Below are 19140 nucleotides of genomic sequence, written 5' to 3' on the forward strand. Positions count from 1 at the left end.
GGACCTCTGGTGATGAGCGTTTCCTAAATCTTCGGAAGCTTAATGCAACCGTATTTATTAAGATTTGGTTGGTTTCTGAGAGCTGCTGCTGCTGCTACTTCTAAAAAAAGTCTCTCTTTCTTGAATTTGCTGTGGTGGAGCATGGTGGTTTTCTTCCATGATACCCTGTGTGTGGTGTCCAAAACATGGTCAGCCAAGCCTGAATGACCATAGTTGTGTTTACAGATGTAAGACTTGTGTTCCTCCAGGAGGATGGATGCTGATCTGCCTGTCTGTCCAAAGTACTCCAGCTTACAGGAACAGGGTACATTGTAAACTCCAGGCAGAGAGAGAGAGAGAGAGAGAGAGGAGGGAGCTGATCTTTCGTAGAACGGATAAGGGTAGCAATTTTGAGGTGGGGCTTGTATACTGTGTGTAGGTTGTACTTTTTTAGAATCTTGGCTATTTTTTTTTTCGGATGTGCCACGGATGTAGGGTACGGTGATGGCATTTTTAAAATCTTGTTGACGAGAAGGAGGGGGAATGGGGGGAGGAACTGATTATTTTTTTTTTGATACTGTGATCGCTGGAGCCATTGGAGAGGAAAGTGCTGTATATGTGGTTAAGCTAAGTAGTGAGGGTGGTTCCACTGGAACAAAGATTGCAGGCTCTCTTGGTAAGAGTTTTAATAATGCCATATTGTTGAGAGGGGTGGTGGTGGTGGGAGAGTTTGTGAATGTATCTGCCTGTGTGTGTGGGTTTTCTGTATACAGTGAAGGCAAGTGTATCATTAGGCAGGCATGTGACTAAGGTGTCTAGGAAGGGTAAACAATTGTTCTTTTCCTTTTCCATAGTAAACTGGATTCTGGGATGTAGGCTATTGAGATGACTGAGGAAGGAGTCTAACGTGTCTGGGCCATGAGGCCAAATAGAGAACACATCATCTACTTATCTTAGCCAGATAGAAGGTTTGAGTGGGGCTGAGTCTATGGCTCGTTTTTCGAAATCTTCCATATAGAAATTGGCAAGGGGGTGAGAGGGGGGGGGAACCATGGAGGTTCCCTCTATCTGCTTGTAGATTTTGTTCTTCCAAGAGAAATACCCAGAGTTAATGGCAAAGGAAAAGAGATCTAAGATATCAGAAGGAAAAACGTTTTCTAAGAGAGATAAGGTGTCAGTTAAGGGAATATTGGTAAACAAAGAGGAGATATCAAAGCTTACCAATATGTCTGCATTATTCAAGGTTAAATTTTCTGTGAGGGCTTTAAAGTGGGTCGAGTTTTTTATATAGGAAGTGGACCTTCCGGTGAGGGGGGTCAGAGAGTTGGCCAGCTGTTAAGACAGTCTGTAGAAGGTGCATTGGTGGCATCTACTATAGGTCTGAGTGGGGAATTGGGTTTGTGGATTTTTGGTAAACCGCATATTCGGGGGAGACGGGAGCGGAAAGGTTTAATTTTTTTTGTGATGTCAGGGGGCCAGGAAGATACTTTTGTAAGATTTTTAATTTCTTAACTTGTGTTTTTGTGGGGTCGTGTTCTAGCGGGATGTAGGTGGTGCGATCGAGGAGGATAATATTCATTTTACAATTGTATTCACTGGTATTAAGAACGACTGTGGCATTACCATTATCTGCTCTGGTGATAACGATACTTTTTTCTTTCCATAGTTTCAGGAGAGCCGTGTGTTGGGCATACAATAAATATGCCCTATAAGGCACAAATAAGTATCATTGTCCAGTTCACCATTCTCATATTTGCCCACATTACTCTACTTGAGACTGCTTGCCATTCAAGAAGATTAGCCTCGTATTTTGTGTTGAATACTATGGCTACTCCTTCTTTTCTTTGATTGTCATTGCCTGAATATAACATTTTGTATTTATTGCCCAGAAAGATCTCACCAGTTTTTGTCTTTTTTGTTTCAGTCACCCCTATTATGTCGATCTGGTACTTATCTAATTCCTCAGCTAGCTCCATTTCTTTGCCATTCAGGCTTCTTACGTTGATAGTACCGATCTTTAACTCTGGTGATGTTGAGTTGGGGTTTATTTTCAGATTTGTTCCAGTAGCTGACTTTTCGCTGTTTGCCCTGGTTCCCTGGCGAAAACAACGGAGGCCTTGTTAACCAGGAGACGCTCCAGCCATCATGAAATTCTGTCATGTTGTACCATCATTTTGTATTGTGGTTTAAGCCAATAAGAATACAATTAGGTGGGCTAAATCCCAAATTGCCAGCCATTAGGACAACATTAGATCAGAAGCCCTGGGGTTGGTTATCTGCATTCCTTTAAAGGCTATGTGGAGGTCTCCGCTCAGTGATAATAATAATAATTAACTGGTACAATTTATCATTTTTAGTGAGTGTCTTAAAATACATAAGTGACTAACAGCTTACACTTTTAATGGGTCAGTATATTTGTGATGTATGTATTACTTTTTATAATTGAAATATATAAAATATAGGATTATCTAATACTGTACACTATTAATTTAATAGTTATTGAAATAGTTTTTATTCTTGCTTTGTTTTTTAAATGGTTTCATGGTTGTCGATATCTAATGGTAAGAATGTTTCTTTTTACAAATTAGGAGAGCCTTTACATCAGATTAGAGTGCATTAATATTGTGAATAAATGGCAGGAAGATGAAGGAAAGGTAAGTGTTAAATGACTTAACCATGTATGAAAGGCAATCTGGTCGTGTACAAAGTTAATTGTTGTAGAGAAATAAAATAATGGCAAGTGAAAAAGTCTAATTTCTTGGATGAGAAATTAGGCTTTTCGTTTCTTTTAAGAAAGATTAAAGTGGGAGGGAGATGTCTAGCATTAACATTAGATTTCAGTACTAACAGGAAAGGGTTAAATGATTCCCCCCCCCCCCTCATTCACCTTGTCATTTAAGTATACTAGTAAACCATAATTTGAATAACCTCTTGAAGTTTGGGATAACCATAAGGTCAAACCTATAACAGGGTGTGCATGACCTAAGAGGTCTGCTTCACCAAATTGATTGGAAAATTACTTGTTCCTTACATTATACAAAAACCTGGTATGAACTAAAATTTAAAGAAGCCTGTGAAATTTTGATTAACCGACCTAATCTTAATAATAATAATGGTTGCTTAAAAATCCCAAGAATTTGAATGGCACACATTCAGCCCACTTAGTTCAAGTTTTCCAGCAAAACCTGATGCAATTTTTCAGCTTTTATTGGCCACCATTCATACTGGTTTGTTCTAATTTATATGTATAGTTATATAAGTAAAAATTTTTTTGTGTGAACATGTTTCTCTAGCTTAATTTAATTTAATTTTGTAACCTAATAGATAATAAATAACAGGACTCTAGCTTTGATGTAGTAAGTTTTTTTTCCACCAGAGGTCAGGACGGTAGTTTTAACGGTTGACTAAATCAATGTAACTGCAGCATACCATATAGATCGTGGTGCAGCTTGTTTCTTTGTATATATGTGTATACTCCAAATGATGATGACCTCAATGTGATGGTTGAAACATAGAGTGATTATTTTGGTTTATATTAAACTGAAGTTTTACTCTAACACCATAGTTGTTTCCATAATTTTTGAAGATGTATTCTGATCACCGTGTATGCATGAAGGAAAGGATCATATTTGCTAAATTTGTTTTTGAAAGTTATATAGAGAAAAATCAATCTGCAATGTTCAAACGATGAAAGAACTTACCTGCTTTCTAAATGGCAAGAGCCTACTAATGCTTTTAGATCGAAGACTTGCATTCTGTCCAATTTATCAGGGGTAACTGTTAATGTTGTAGTAGCCAATGGAAAAAATGTAGATTTCACAATGCGATCCCCTTCAAAATATGCAGCTATGACAACACAGAGGAGAAGGAATCCAGTAAGGCTAACAAAACAATAATAAAGCAATGGTTCCCAGTGGGGCCGAGGTAATGCTCGGGAACAAAACACAAGCATATGGCGAGGCAGTGTTGCAACAAGAGTATAGTGAAGGGTATATCCTCCTGGACCCAAACTAGTGTGAATGCGAAGTATTCTTTCCACACGAGACAGAGTGAAATCTGGTGTAAATCTAGATAAAGCAAATCAAATAAACTTGTAATCAATGGTGAGTGGTAGAGATATCTATAACAATGGAATATATCAATCAATAAATATTCTAAAATTTAATAAATAAATGAAAGATATTTCTTTTTCTTAGTCTTATAAGATATACAAGCTTGTATAGCAAGCTTTCACCATCTCATATAGCAAGCTTTCACGCATCGAAATTAATAACAGTGATAAATAAATAACGGTTTTGTCTGTTGAGAGCTCCTGATAAGATAAGTGTTCTTTTAAGTTATCGTTGATAAATTTACTTGAATATTACGTAGTTTTGTTTGCGTTGTGTATCTTAGTGCGTCTGTTCGTGTGTTTTTGGCATTTCATTTTATAATTTGATAAAATATGTTAGAAGTGAGTATGGCTCCCATACGAAGGAAAATGGCGGCCAGTAATGATGGTTCGCCATCTTCATTCAAGAACGGTAATATAAAGGAGATGATTCAGTGTACTATCTGGGAAATGTACGGTTTGCAGAGTGCGGTTGGAGTATGGTTAGATGATAATAAAGGAGTGAATGTGTGTAGAAAATGTAAGGAGAATGAGAAATTAAAGTGTATTTCAGGTCGTGAGTGTGATATTTTTGTCAAACTTCAGAATGAAGAAAATAGTGATATGACAAGAAATGGCAAGGTTGTACCAGAGAACTGTGAGGGCATGAATGTAGAAAGTGTGAATGATAGTATTAATTCAGAGCATATTAATGGTTTTACAGAGAATAAAAAAGATGAGATAGATGCAATGAGTGAGATCGCGTTGTTGAGCGGAGCGATACAAAGGGCAAAACGGCAGCTAGAGTGTATGAACAAAAGTCGACTGAGTGAACCAGCCAATAATAAAAAGTTTGATAGAAAAAATAAGCATATGAGTGTGAACATAAACAAAATGAAGGATAGAGTGCTGTATGGAGACTCGTTAGTACGAGGTGTGTTAGTAGAGGATTTGACAAAATCGTACCAAGCTGGTGCGACCATAAAGGATGTAACTGAGTCTATTAGAGAGCAAAAGGAAAGGGTGAAAGAAATGATTGTTGTGGCAGGTACGAATGATTTGAAAGGAGACAAAATGGAAATGATAGAGGACCTGAATGAATTGTTTGAGGTAGCAAAAGAAAAGAGTGAGAGAGTTAGAATGATTAGTCTTTTGCCGCAGTATGACAGTGAAATGTTTAAAGGGAGGGCCATAATTGCAAATGACTTTATGCATGGGCCATGTATGATGAGTGGTGTGGAATTTGTGGACATGTGGAGTGAGTTCGATGGGCGAAAGGATCTATATAAGATGCATGGCTTGCATTTGAATGGATACGGTGTAAGGAGACTTGAAAAAGTGTTGCTGAATGTAGTGGATGTGCAAAATCAGGGAAACTAGATTTATTAAGGGGGGAGTAGATATACAGACCTTAGGGAGGCAGTTGAATATATGAATGAGTATCATATGCCTGAGCGAATAAGGACAACAAATCAGAATGGGATAGTGAATATAAGGCATCAAGGTAGGATTGGGGGCTAAAGGGGGTCTTAAATTCATGTACACTAATGCTAGGAGTATTAGGAACAAGAAAGAAGAGTTTTTGGCCATGGTTGGCACTTCCAGACCACAGGTTATTGGCATTAGTGAATCATGGCTGACTGTAGATGACATACCTAGTGGGATTGAATGTGATGGGTATAGCGTGTTCAGGAATGACAGGGAGAATAAAATGGGGGGAGGAGTATTGTTGATGGTAGCAGATGAGCTGCAGCCAAGGAGAATAGAAGTTGAATTGCAGAATAGAGAAAAGAGCACATTTGAGGCCATTTGGTGTGAGATTGTGGCTAGCAGAACAAAATATACAATTGGGTGTTGCTATAGACCAACTGATGGAAAAGATGGTGGTGACAATATGCACAAGCAAATAGAAGAAATGAGTAGGAGGAGGATAATTATTATGGGAGATTTCAACTATGGTCGCATTGATTGGAGTGAGGAGAAGACACACGGGAGGAAGGAATTGGATTTTATGCAGTTATTAAGGGATAACTATCTGCGACAGCATGTAATGGAAAATACTAGGGGTCAGAGAGTGCTTGACCTAGTAATCACATCTGAGGATTTGGCTGTAACAAATATGACCACATTGCCACCAATTGGTGAGAGTGATCATAGGGTCTTGACTTGGGAGGTGGCTAAAGGTGTGGAATTTACAATTAAGACGGGGTACATGTGGAATTATCGGCCTGGAAAGTATGACAAGCTTAGGAGTTCGATTAGTTCAGTGCCATAGCATGTACAACTGCAAGGACTAGAAGTTGATAGTGTATGGGATCAGAGGCAGTTAAGAAGTATTTGCATGAAGCAATGGCTGATTGTATACCTAGAGTCCGAATAACAAAGCAGGGGTTAAATGGATGAATAACACCATTAAGCTTGAGCTGCAAAAAAAGAAACAACTATGGGAGGAATTTAAGGAGAAAGGTGACCGGCAGGCACATGAACTGTATAAAGTGCAGGCCAGATGGGTAACAAGTGTGGTAAGAAAAGCAAAAAAGGATTACGAAAGAACAATGGCCATGCAGGCTAAAGAGAACCCTAAACAGTTTTTTCGATATGTTGCAAGTAAAAGGAAAAATGTATATGGCAGAATGATTTTAAAGAATGCTGATGGTAGGGAGGTAACTGAATCAGTTGATATAGTTGAGTTACTGAGTGAGCACTTTGCAAGAATATATCATCCAGGTGGTGACATTGCAGAAACAAATGTACCAGTAGATTATATGGGAATTGTGGTGAATGAAGTGGAGGTGAGTAGTCTATTGCATAACCTCAATGTCAATACATCTGTGGGATTGGATGGTATACCAGCTCGTGTTGTATGAGAAGCGGCTAAAGAATTGTCAGTACCCTTGACCATTTTGTTTAATTTGAGTCTCGGGTCTGGGTTAGTCCCGAGGGGGTGGAAAGAGGGGAAAATAGTTCCACTGCATAAAGGAGGTTCCAAGACTGCTGTTGTAAATTACCGACCTATTAGCATATCAGGAATCATTGTCAAGGTCTTAGAGAAATTAGTCAAGAAAAGAATACAGGATTGGATAGATGAAAATGGGATATTGTATGGGGGACAACATAGTTTTGTGAAGGGTAGATCATGCCTCAGTAACTTGCTCACGTTTTATAACACAGTGACGGCTGAACTGGATAAGGGTAATGGGTTTACAGTGATTCTACTGGACCTTGCCAAAGCCTTTGACAGGATACCACATAAAACCCTAATCAATAAACTGGAGCAGATGGGGATGGATATAGGGTTGGTGAGATGGAGAGATACCAGAGAGTGGTTTATTCAGGAGTTGAGTCCAAAAGACGGCTTGTGACTAGTGGTGTGCTGCAGGGCTCTGTTCTTGGACCATTACTTTTCAATTTGTTCATCAATGATATAGGAAAGGATCTGAGAGGAAGTGTTCACTTGTTTGCTGATGATGCAAAGTTGGGTAGAGCAATTATGAGTGCACAGGATGTCAAAATTTTACAGGATGATTTGGATAGTTCGGAGGACTGGGCTAGGAAAAATGGATGTCAATTTAATGTGGCAAAGTGTAAGGTTATGCACTTTGGGGTGAAAAGAATAGCAGCAGTATATCACATTGGTGGAACCGTACTCCAGGAGATTGATGAGGCCAGGAATTTGGGAGTGTTGGTGGATAGGGAATTGAAGTTTAGGGGACACATTGCAAAAGTGGCTAAATCAGCTCATCAAATCACTTGGTTTCTGAAAAATACTTTTAACGTGCAGAGACAAATAAGTTGTTGTTCCTCTGTATCGAGCCTTGATAAGACCCCATCTGGACTACTGTGCCCAGTTATGGGCACCAGGGTTTCTTCGTGATGAGGAGGAAGTGGAGAAGATCCAGAGGCAAGTGACCAAGATGATAGCAGGTCTGTGGAATGAACCTTATGAGAATAGGTTGAAGATTTGTGGGTTGCAGAAATTGGTCGATAGGTGGAAAAGGGGTGATATGATTGAGACATTCAAATTACTGAAGGGTTTCTATAAGATTAATCCAGAAGATATTTCTGAAAATAGGACTGATGGTGGGAGGACTAGGGGCCATGCATGGAAGCTGGGCAAGAATGTGGTTGACAAGGGTGTTAGAGCTAGGTTTTTACTTGGAGAGTGGTGAATGATTGGAATAAGCTGCCAGAGTCTGTTATGGGTGCTACGACCGTGAATGAGTTCAAGGCAAGGTATGATAGATACTGTGTGAATGTTGAATAGTTGTTCTTGACATGATGTTAGGGCCTCCCTCGATGAGTCTGTCGACTCCTTGGAATTGCCCAGAATAATAATAATAATAAACAGCAAGCTAAAGGACAGGTGCCCTCAATCGCGCATACATGCTCGACCTGATTTAATCTTTGCACAAAGGGAACAAAGAAGCCAAATCCGAAGACAGATAGAAGAAAAATGTAAAATGCCACTAGCAGCCACCAAGGAGACCAGTATGCAGGTACTGCATAGGAAACGTGCAAGACCCTTGCAGTCAAAGTCATGCCTCACAGAACCTTGCTTATCCACTTGACCAACATCCGTGGTCTCAGCTCCAACTTTAATAGTGTCCACTATCATCTGCAGTCCACCAAACCCCACCTACTCTTTTTAACAGAAACTCATCACCTTCCCTCCAGCACTATCCATCTCAACCTTCCAAACTATACACTATTTAACTCCTTTCGACCCAAGGTGATATCTGGCATATATACGCTCTGACATACCTTGCCAGAGAGCACCTAACCTAGAATCACCCAACTTTGACCTTCTTTGGTTGAAAATATCCCTCCCCAACTCAATCAAATTCATCTGATGGGAGTTTTTTTCACTTGGCTATGCTACCAATTATATATTTGGTTTAATCCTTTATCCAAGTGTAAGCAAACAAAGTTTGCGCCTAAAGTATTTTCAGGACTGGGGCAACTCATGGCAAAGGTGGTATAAGTTGTGATCACTTGCCTTAGTATCCCATAATACAAAGCATGTATTCTTATGGGTATGTATAATGCTATGTATTATGGAAAAGGTCACTACCCAGACCGGTTTCGACCTTTTTGAGGTCTCTCGACAAAATGAAATTTCTCTTCTCAGAATTACCTCGACATCATGCCTCTCCTGGCATAAACACATCACAACCATTGCATCCTCAGCTTCCAAAAAAACTAGGAATTCTCTTTCAAGCCATATTCACCTCACAACAGCTGTTAACTCTATAGAAATCACAAATCCACTCAGCTATCGAATACTATTCTCACATTTGGAGTGGGGCTCCTAAAAGCTCTCTCAAAATGCTTGACTCAATACAGAAGAGCAATTAGACTGATAAATAATCCATCTCTTACCAAACTCCCCCCCCCACACACTTTCACATAGACATTTAGTCTCTGCAACTTTTATATTCTATAAATATTTCCATGGAAAATGTTCATCTGAAACAGCATCAATAATTCCTCCACTCTGTACTAAGCCCATGTACAGCTGCTGGCAGCTTCCTTTCACAGTACACCTTGAAACCCACAGAACAAGTTCCTTTTTGTCCTCCTTCATCCCTGCTGCTACTGTACTGTGGAAGTCTTCCCCCCGATGTATTTCCCAAGGAATACAATATACAGGCTTTTAAATCGAATGCCAACAAGTTTCTCCTTTCCCATCCTACTACCCATATATGGTACTATAGGTTGATCAGCCAACCTCTTGTATATGGGTCCAACATTAAAAAAAAAAAAAAAAAAACCTAAGCTACTAAGGTAGACATAATCATTACATTAAAAGCATAATGAGAATTAACCTCCCCCATAGCCATAAATGAGTGTAAGCCATCAAGCAAAACATGGATGTAAAGCACATGATGGAGATCATTTAAATAACTGGACAAAAAATGTAACACTTCGTTTACTTCCACTATAAGGTTAATAATATTTCATACTCAGAGGAAAACATTTAACTGGATTAACTCACGTTCAAAGCTGTGTTGCAGAGTGTGTTACTGAAAGCAAGAAATACATACTTCTTTAGAATATGTATGTATGGCAGCTATAATACAGGGTGTCCACATTGGATCACCTTAGTTTCAAAGAATGGTAAAAAATCGAAATGCAGAAAGATGTAAAGTATGGGTCGGTCAAACGTTCCAGAGACTAAAGGTTTCATCCAGAAAGTTTCATCCTTCTCATTTGTACAATTTCAACACCATGGTCTACACACTTAAGTAGCAGTAACAGGTTGAAACTAGAGAGGTCCAATGTGGAGACCCTGTACAAGATAGCCATATACAGCTAAACATACACAATCCATTTTTATACATTTAATCCTTTGGTCATAATTATATTTCACTATTAGTGTAGAACAAAATTTTCATACTGCAAACTGATTATTATTACTATTATCAAAAAACATTAAGATTATATTTGGGAAAACAAAACTATGTAGCCGCTGATGAGTTAAGGGAACCAGCTCACATATATCAGCCTAGAAAATCACTATCAGAATTAATTTGTAAATTTTTGTTATGCATATGTTTTTTCTTTCTTAATTCTTAAGCATCTTTCTTAATTGTGCACATGTTTGCTATAGTAAATCATGCCACCAAACAGTATCCAACCTGCAATCATCCAATTTTGACCTTCTCTGGCTAAAGTTCACTACCTTATTCTACCAAATTCACATGCTGTCTCTACCACTCTCCTAATGCCAGCAACCACTCTAAACTCTTCAATTACCTTTGTCTAAATGTTTCTTCAAACCAACTTTACTAACAGTGAAGTCAACTTCTTGAAGACTTCAATGTTCAAAACACCAGAAGGCTGAAACATTTGCAATCACAAACGATCTCACACGAACTATTCACATGCCCAACAGAGTACCAGACAACCTCAACCACTCTGGGCTGCTTCCTAACTAGTGACCCCATCTAAGTTCGCTGTGAATGTTGTATGACCTCTAAGTAGCTCAGACCACAATCGAGTGTGCAGATCTCTTCCCCCATAGAGCAACATATACACAACCACTCACATCCATGCACTGTATGGCATTACAAAAAAGGCAAGTGAGATAATTTCTCAACTTTTACACTTCATTTACTTGGTCAAGAGTATTGTGTCCTGTCATCTGAGCCAAACCTATGTGCAGAATTACCCACTGAAATAATTCTTATTGGCATGGAAATGTTTATTCCCAGTTCCACTCTAAATTCTTGTCACCTATCTAAGTTCTGGTTTTCTCACAGGTCGGCCAAGTTGGAAAAAAGATGAGTCAAAGTATACTGCAACTGGCTTGCATCCAAAACCTCCATCTTCCTAGACTGCTTACACCAAAGCCCAGAATAGCTGAAAGAAAATAATCACCATATTGAAAATTGACTTTGAGAGAGCTAAAAGCAACAAGCTTGCATCTGGTCCAAGCAGTGGCCATGCCTTCTGGGATCTAGTCCAAGAGCTATTGGCTGTAAATTCTCCCCCACACTACTTCCACCACTAATACACCCAGATGACACTATTACATCATCACCCACAGAAAAAGTCAACCTCCTGGCTTCCTACTTCTCTTCCAATTCTTGATAGCCAATCGTGGTAAATGGCCTCCAACCATTCCAAACATTCAATGCAGTGCTTGACCTTTTGCCAGAAAAATTTTGCTCAAAGTGGATACCAAAAAGTCTCCAGGCTCTGATGGCATTTCTCCTATTGTTCTCAATGTCTGTGCTCCAGAGCTGACTCCTACTCTATGTCACCTATTTACACCTTCTTATTCTGCTAGTATCTATCTATTGTGCAGTCTATACAACCTATTCATAAGAAAGAGTGACAAATTTTTACCTTCCAACTACCATCCAATTTCTCTCATCTCAATTCTATCTAAAGTAATGGAAAGAGCCATCAACATCCAACTCTTATGCTGTCTTAAAGACTCATTTATTAGATGAGAGACTATGGATTCCATTACTGCTGATCAACAGGGATCTACTTATCTATGTCACCCAGCGCTGGACAAACATCATGCAAAGGTTTGGCAAATCCCAAGTGATTGCTCTTGATATTGCTAATTCTTTTGACTGAAGTTTGGCACAAAGGTCTATTAAGCAAACTCCCATCATTCAGTTCGTTCCCTGACTTCTGCAATTGGGTAGCCAGCTTTCTGTCTGGATGCTTACTTTTGAGTAATGGTGGATGGCTCCTTATCTTCTAATTATAAAACTAATGCTGGAGTCCCTCAAGGCTTTGTTCTTTCATCAACTCCTCTCTATATAAATGATCTACTCAAAGCTGACTGCCAATCCGGTATGGTTTTGCTAATGATAATACACTACACCCCCCCCCCCCATTTTCATTTGAAAAGCCTTGCAAAGCACAAACCACCACAACCTCCAGAACTATACCCTCCACTACCTTAAATTCTGATCTTTAAAACATTCATCAATAGAATTTGGATAATTTTGTCAACTTCAATGCTAGAAAAACATAGTGTTGCATTATTTTCCACAAAAAAGAAACCCATTTCTTCCAATCGGACCCTTGTCAGATTGGGAGGAATTTCTCCTCTTTTTTCATCCCTTACACCCACTGCCCTCTGGAACATTCCCCAACCAAGGAATACAATCCACGGCTTTTCAAGTGAAATGTGAATAAATTCCTTATTGCCAAGGTAATGGGTAATTTTGATTGACCAATCTCTTGTGGATGGGTTCTCCATAAAAAAAAATTACATGTATATAGTAGTGTGTTTTTATTTTAAATAAACTTTATCCAAACAAATAATTTTCATAAAACAATTATGTCATAAAGTAATCAAAGATGACAAGTCCTGAGACATCACTATTTCTTTTTCTTTAATGTGAATCCCATTTACAAAAGGTTGTAATGTATAGAGTACATGTATAATATAAGACCACACTGTGCCCAGGAGAACAGGATCATTAGAACCTGTCTTCCTGGGCAGAGTGTGGCCTTATCAAGAATATGTCCAAAATCTCTCTCTCTCTTTATATTGCTCATGTTCAAGCATCAAGGAGAGAATCAGTGCAACTTCTGCTAGGGGAAAATTGATTACTCTTCTAGCAGCACCATAAAAGCAACATAAATTATAAAATTTCATTAAAATAATAAAAACATCAAGCAATTCCACACCAAAAACACTAACATAAATGATATATATACACAATTAATTATGGACAATCCTGCTTCTATTTTTAATGAACTTACAGCTGCAATAGCAACTGCCCATCTTAAATGTATCAAACTATACTTTAAATGATTCCTTATGCCAAAGGATGTCATTTGTTTGATCAGATATTTAATGCTATATAATAAAAACCCAGAATATTTTCTATCTCAAAGTTTTCTTGCTCCATTATTACATTTCTTCTATAAATTCTGAAAATTACTATCTCATTGGCATTTTTATACCTAAATTTGATTTTTTGCCATTCAGATACTCAGAGAATAAAGTTATTTTTCTAATATATATTAAATATCTTACCCGTGTTTTACCTGTTTTGTGGGATGGAAACCCTGCTAATTTACTCTCAGCTGAAAAGTCCTTAGAAGGGTTCCCTATACTCCAGATGACATATAAATTCAGGTCTTTCCAATCATAAGGTAAATATTGCATTGCACTTGCAACATGAGGGCACTCTGAAACATCTACTCTGACCGAGTTAGGAAGATATATAAATTCTGGATTTATGTAGCTTTATATTCCAAAAATGCCTTTTTAACCATTCTTGCTGCTCCTTGATTCCGTGCTTTATTTGTTATTGACACCACCCATGTAACCTCTACTAGTCCTCTCTTTTTCATGTAAACAGTACTTGATGTTCTTCCATAACAGCAATATGTCCAGAACTAATAACTGATCCCTCAACTAACTGCTTTTCAGGTCCTCTCTTTATAATCCAGTTTTAATTTAATTTATTTAATTTTAGTAGATTGTGCAGAAGAAATGATGTAGGATTTGTACAATGCTGATGGACTGCATCTAAATTGTTTCCATGTTAGGAATCTGAAGAGCGCTTTGTACACTGAGTATGCTAAAGCACAAATTCAGGAAAAATGTAAGCAATCAGGATAGAAGCAAGTGAGTTTGTGTGAAGGTACCCATGAGGTGAGTGAGTATGAGAATGACTAAGCAGAATCTAGTCTCTCAAGCAAAAATATTGAATAGGGTAGTCAATTCAGGAAGTAAAGGTGGGTTGGGGCCTAAAGGGGTGCTGCAGTTTCTATATACTAATGCCAGAACTATCATGAACAAGGAGGAGGAGTTTTTGGCATTGGTTAGTTAGTGCAACCTTGCCAAAAGTTATAGGCATTAGTGAAGAGTTGGCTAAACAGCAGATGATGTAGTTACAAGAATTGAATGTGAAAGGTTTAGTGTTTAATATTTTCAGGGAAAATAGAGAAGGATTGGGGGAGGAGTATTGCTGATGATAACAGATGAATAGCAGCCAAAAAGAATAGGAGACAGGCAGGAGGGTGGCTGTTCATTTGAAGCAATCTAGTGTGAGTCCAGTAAGACAAAATATACAGATTGTTGTTGCTTATATGTCACGGAGTTCTACAAATGATCTGGAAGACATGCATCGCCAAATTAGTGCGAGTACAGGTCGAGTGATTATTATGGGGGACTTCAACTATGGAGATATAGACTGAAAGGAAGAACAATCACATGGCAGAAAGGAAATAGAATTTATACACCTATTAAGAGGTAATTACTTAAGGAAGTGGAAGGCAAAGTCTGACTGTCACCTCCTCATGGTGCCCTCTGGATAATCTAATGACGGCAGCATTTTTTTCCCCATCATGAAGACAAATTTCAGTGATTATAACTATGCTACCACGTATGGGGCAGCCAATGCAACTCTTGATTTGGAAATGATGTCAGAGTTGAGAAATGAGCAAACATTCCACCCATTATAAGGAATAGTAATATCATCCAGTGTAATTTAAATGGTAACATTTAAATTACATTGCTCCAGAAAGCAAAGAAAAACTAAATGAAGTATTACTACTAGCTAACAAACATGATGCTGATATTATCTGCATCCAGGAAACCAAACTTCGACAAACCAGTAGACTAAACATTAAAAACTATGATATCATACAACAAGATACACCTATTTATCAAAACGGAAGAGGGCTTCTAACACTAATCTGAAACTTGTCATATAAAGTTCTTTGAACTAGACATAGTAATAGAAGGAACTGAAATACAAGGAATCCAAATACTGGAACCAAGTAAAAGGCCATTAAACATTTTCAATTGTTATCATTCTCCTAACAAACCTGGACCAAATCTTTCCAGCCTATCCCATCTCATTGAAGAAAACTCCATTATCTTAGGAGACATGAATAGCAAACACCTGTTATGGGGTTCTGAGGAAATAAACTCGAGAGGAGAAAACCTGAGTAATTTCTTAGATGAAACAGGACTAATAACTCCCAACAGTGGAGAACCTACTTATCTGTCTCATTCTTATGGCACAAAAGATGTCCTAGATATTACTGCAGTGTATCCAGATCTTCATGACAAAGCTATTTGGGCTGTTTTGGAACCAGTAAGAAACGACCATACCCCAACATTAATCAACCTGAACCCAAAAAAAGAAAATATCATTGGAACTTCCAAAATGCAAATTGGGAGAAATACAAGTATGAAGTAAACAAAATGCTGAAAGATCACACATACCATGATGACTTAAGACAAAGACTATATAACTTGGAAGAATACTATCCTAAATGCAGCAAAGAAAAGTATCCCAAAGGGCTATAGGAGAAAAGTTATTTCAAACTGCACAAAGGTTCACCAGGAACTTGTCAATGGACAGGATCACATGGCTATGCAGAAACAAAAAAGAAAGCCATCAACAGAGAGAACTGGAAGGAGACATGGTGCTGCACCCTCTTACTGAGGAAGCTACATGAAGAAGAAAAAGAATGGCATAAAAGTCTTCTCCATTTGCAAAATCTGTAATATCGAGGAAGCATCATCAATGCATTTATTAACTTGTATGAATATTTCTAAATGTGAAATTTATAACAACTTAAGGAAGCACGTGATGGAGGAGAAAATGGGTTGGGAGAGTATTGGACCTGGTCATAGGATCATAAGAGCTATCCATAACCACAGTGATCACTGACTCTGACTAGTGAAAATGACCATGCAGTCTTGACTTGGGAGATTGTAAAAATTGAGGAATATTCTGTTAAGAAGGGGTATATGTGAAACCACAAGGCAAGTGATGACAACAAGCTTAAGAAGAAGCTTAAATCTGTGCCATGGCATAAAACACTGCAGGGTAAGGATGTTACTACTGTATGGGATATAGTTAAGTGTCATCTAGAGGAAGCAGTATTAAATTGCATACCTAGGATAAGGAGAGTATAGTTAAGAATCATCTATAGGAAGATTAAATTGTATACCTAAGGTAAGGAAAATCAATCAAGTAGGAGTTAGATGGATGAATAATATCATTAAGCATGAGCTGCAGAAGAAGAAATGTTGTGGAGGGTAATTAAAGAGATAGGTGACCAGCTAATTCATGAACAGTACAAGGCACAGGAGTAAAGCAAAATCAGATAATGAGAAGAATCTAACCAAGCAGGCCAAAGGAAATCCCAGAGTTCTTTCATTATGTGGCAAGTAGGAGGAAGAATGACTATGGAAGATTAACTTTAATGAGTGATGATGGTCACGAGGAGACAGAAGTGGAAAAACTAGTTGAGTTACTCAGTGACCATTTCACAAGGGTATATCACCCTAGTGAGGTTACTGGTTTAACCTATGCAACAGACACAAATTTTGGAACAGAGGTGGATGAAGTGGAGGTTCTTAGGATATTGCAGAATCTCAATGTAAATACAGCTGTGGGATTAGACAGGATATCAGCTAGGGTTGTGCGAGAATGTGCAAGGGAACTGGCAACAGATTCAAGTCTTTGACTAGACTCTTAGTTGAATTACTCAGTGACCACTTCACAAAGGTATATCACCAGTGAGGTTACTGGTTTAACCTATGCAACAGACACAAATTTTGGAATAGAGGTGGATGAATTGGAAGTTCTTAGGATATTGCAGAATCTCAATGTAAATACAGCTGTGGGATTAGACAGGATATCAGCTAGGGTTGTGCAAGAATGTGCAAGGGAACTGGCAAAAGATTCAAGCCTTTGACCAGGCCTAGTCTCAGCTCTGGTGGAGTTCCAAGGGAGTGGAAAGAGGGCAAAATAATTCCCTTGGATAAGGGAGATTCTAAGACTGCAGTAGGAAATTATAGACCAATCAGTATCTCAGGCATAGTGGTAAAAGTATTAGAAAAATTGGTTAAAAAGAAAATTCAAGAATGGATAAAACTGTGATACTGTATGAGGGTCAACATGGCTTTGTGAAAGTTTGGTCATGCCTTTGCAATTTACTAACTTCCTATAATAGAGTAACAGCTGAGTGGGATAAAGGAAATGGCTATACGATGATTTCGCAAAAGCATCTGACATACCACATGGAACTCTGTTACAAATTAGAACAAATGGGGGACAGATATGACGCTGGTTAGGTGGATAAGAGGGTGGATGCTGGACAGATATCAAAAGTGGTATATGGAGGGGCAAATTCAAGGCAAAAACAGGTGACTGGTGGTGTGCTGCAAGGTTCAGTGCTGGGAACATTGCTGTTTGATTTGTACAAAAATGATATAAGGAAATAACTGAAAGGAAATATTCAGCTGTTTGCTGATGATGCAAAATTAGGTAGAGTAATAGTTAATCAAGGCAATGTGGAGCGCTTGCAGGATGATTTAAATTGGCTGTCAGTATGGGCAAAAGGTAATGGGTATCAGTTTAATGTGGAGAAATGTAAAGTTATGCATTTTGGGATAAACAGATTATATGCCATGTATCACGTTGATGGCAATGTACTCCAGGAAATAGATGAAGCTAGAGATTTAGGGGTGGTGGTAGACAGAGAGTTAAAGTTTAGAGGACATATCGCTAAGATTGCTAAGGTATCCCGATAACATTACTTGGCTATTGAAGAACACATTAACAAGTAGAGAGATAAGGAAGTTGTTATTTCTCTTTACAAGGCCTTGATATGCCCACATCTGGATTACTGTGCTCAAGTCTGATCCCCTGGGTTTCTTGGGGATGAGTGTAAAATTTCTCATGATATGTAACAATTCATGTTTTTGTTTTTCTTGGGGAATTGCACTTAAAGTAATGTCAATTTTGTCTAATAATTTTGTAATAACTTGCAAATCATAGGACTGACTAATCATAGGCCTTTTTTAAAATAATGTGGCGCATGATGTTATTATGTCATGCTGTTAACCCATGTCTATATATAGCAATTTCAAAATTTTGGAAAGAGCTTCACATTGTTGCCATGTTAAGGATCCTAAAGGGCAGAGCATAATTGAAGACTCGGACAAAGAAGAAATTTGGCAGATCATCAGAAGAAAAGAAAGACAAAAAGGAGCACTTTTGAGTGAACAAGATTCATGAAAAAGGCAGTGCTGTATGAGAATTGTAAGTACTTATGTGATATTTCTGAGCAAGAATGTACATCGAGTGTGTCTGCTTATGGGTACATTAAGATTGTGTAAGTTAACAATTGAAATAAGCTCACTCAAGGTGTGTCTTAAGCTCAACTATGTATAATTAATTATTGTAAGAGCAAGAAGGGTACTGTACTAGATAATGTAACTTACTATTGGTTCCAGCTTACTCAAGGTATGCTTTATTTTCAGTTTGTATGTATGACTAGCAGGGTATTCTAGATTGTGATTAATAAGGGAAGAAACATAGAACTAAGTCTGAATCAGGAAGAACTGAAATTGACTTGTAATGCAATTGTGTGATAATGTGGATCAGACTGTGTAAACATTCCTTTTTGATTTAACTAAATGGTTTTGAACAACATATTGGACTGATTCTGTCATTGCACTATCCTGAAAATTTTGAACCTTCCTAAGATAAAGTTTAAGTGATCAGTAATCAAGTCACGACTAATTGAAGGTAAAGATTATCATAAGCGGGGAATGCTAACAA

At 38.1% G+C, this 19140-nt stretch overlaps 1 protein-coding gene across 6 annotated transcripts in view; it reads right to left on the reverse strand.

The window, feature by feature from the left end:
- The window catches only part of Tmem131 (Transmembrane protein 131), a 704637-nt gene that overhangs the window by 139093 nt on the left and 546404 nt on the right, over positions 1-19140 (reverse strand). For all 6 annotated transcript variants that reach the window (XM_090406393.1, XM_090406392.1, XM_090406391.1 and 3 more), the window contains one exon: positions 3681-4046. In XM_090406393.1, the coding sequence (XP_090262519.1) occupies positions 3681-4046 (366 nt within the window). The remainder of the gene's footprint in view (positions 1-3680; positions 4047-19140) is intronic.

This window comes from Typopeltis vanoorti, chromosome 16 (genome assembly GCF_054136105.1).
Source record: "Typopeltis vanoorti isolate ZY-2024b chromosome 16, IOZ_Tvanoo_1.0, whole genome shotgun sequence".
Lineage (NCBI taxonomy): Eukaryota > Metazoa > Arthropoda > Arachnida > Uropygi > Thelyphonidae > Typopeltis > Typopeltis vanoorti.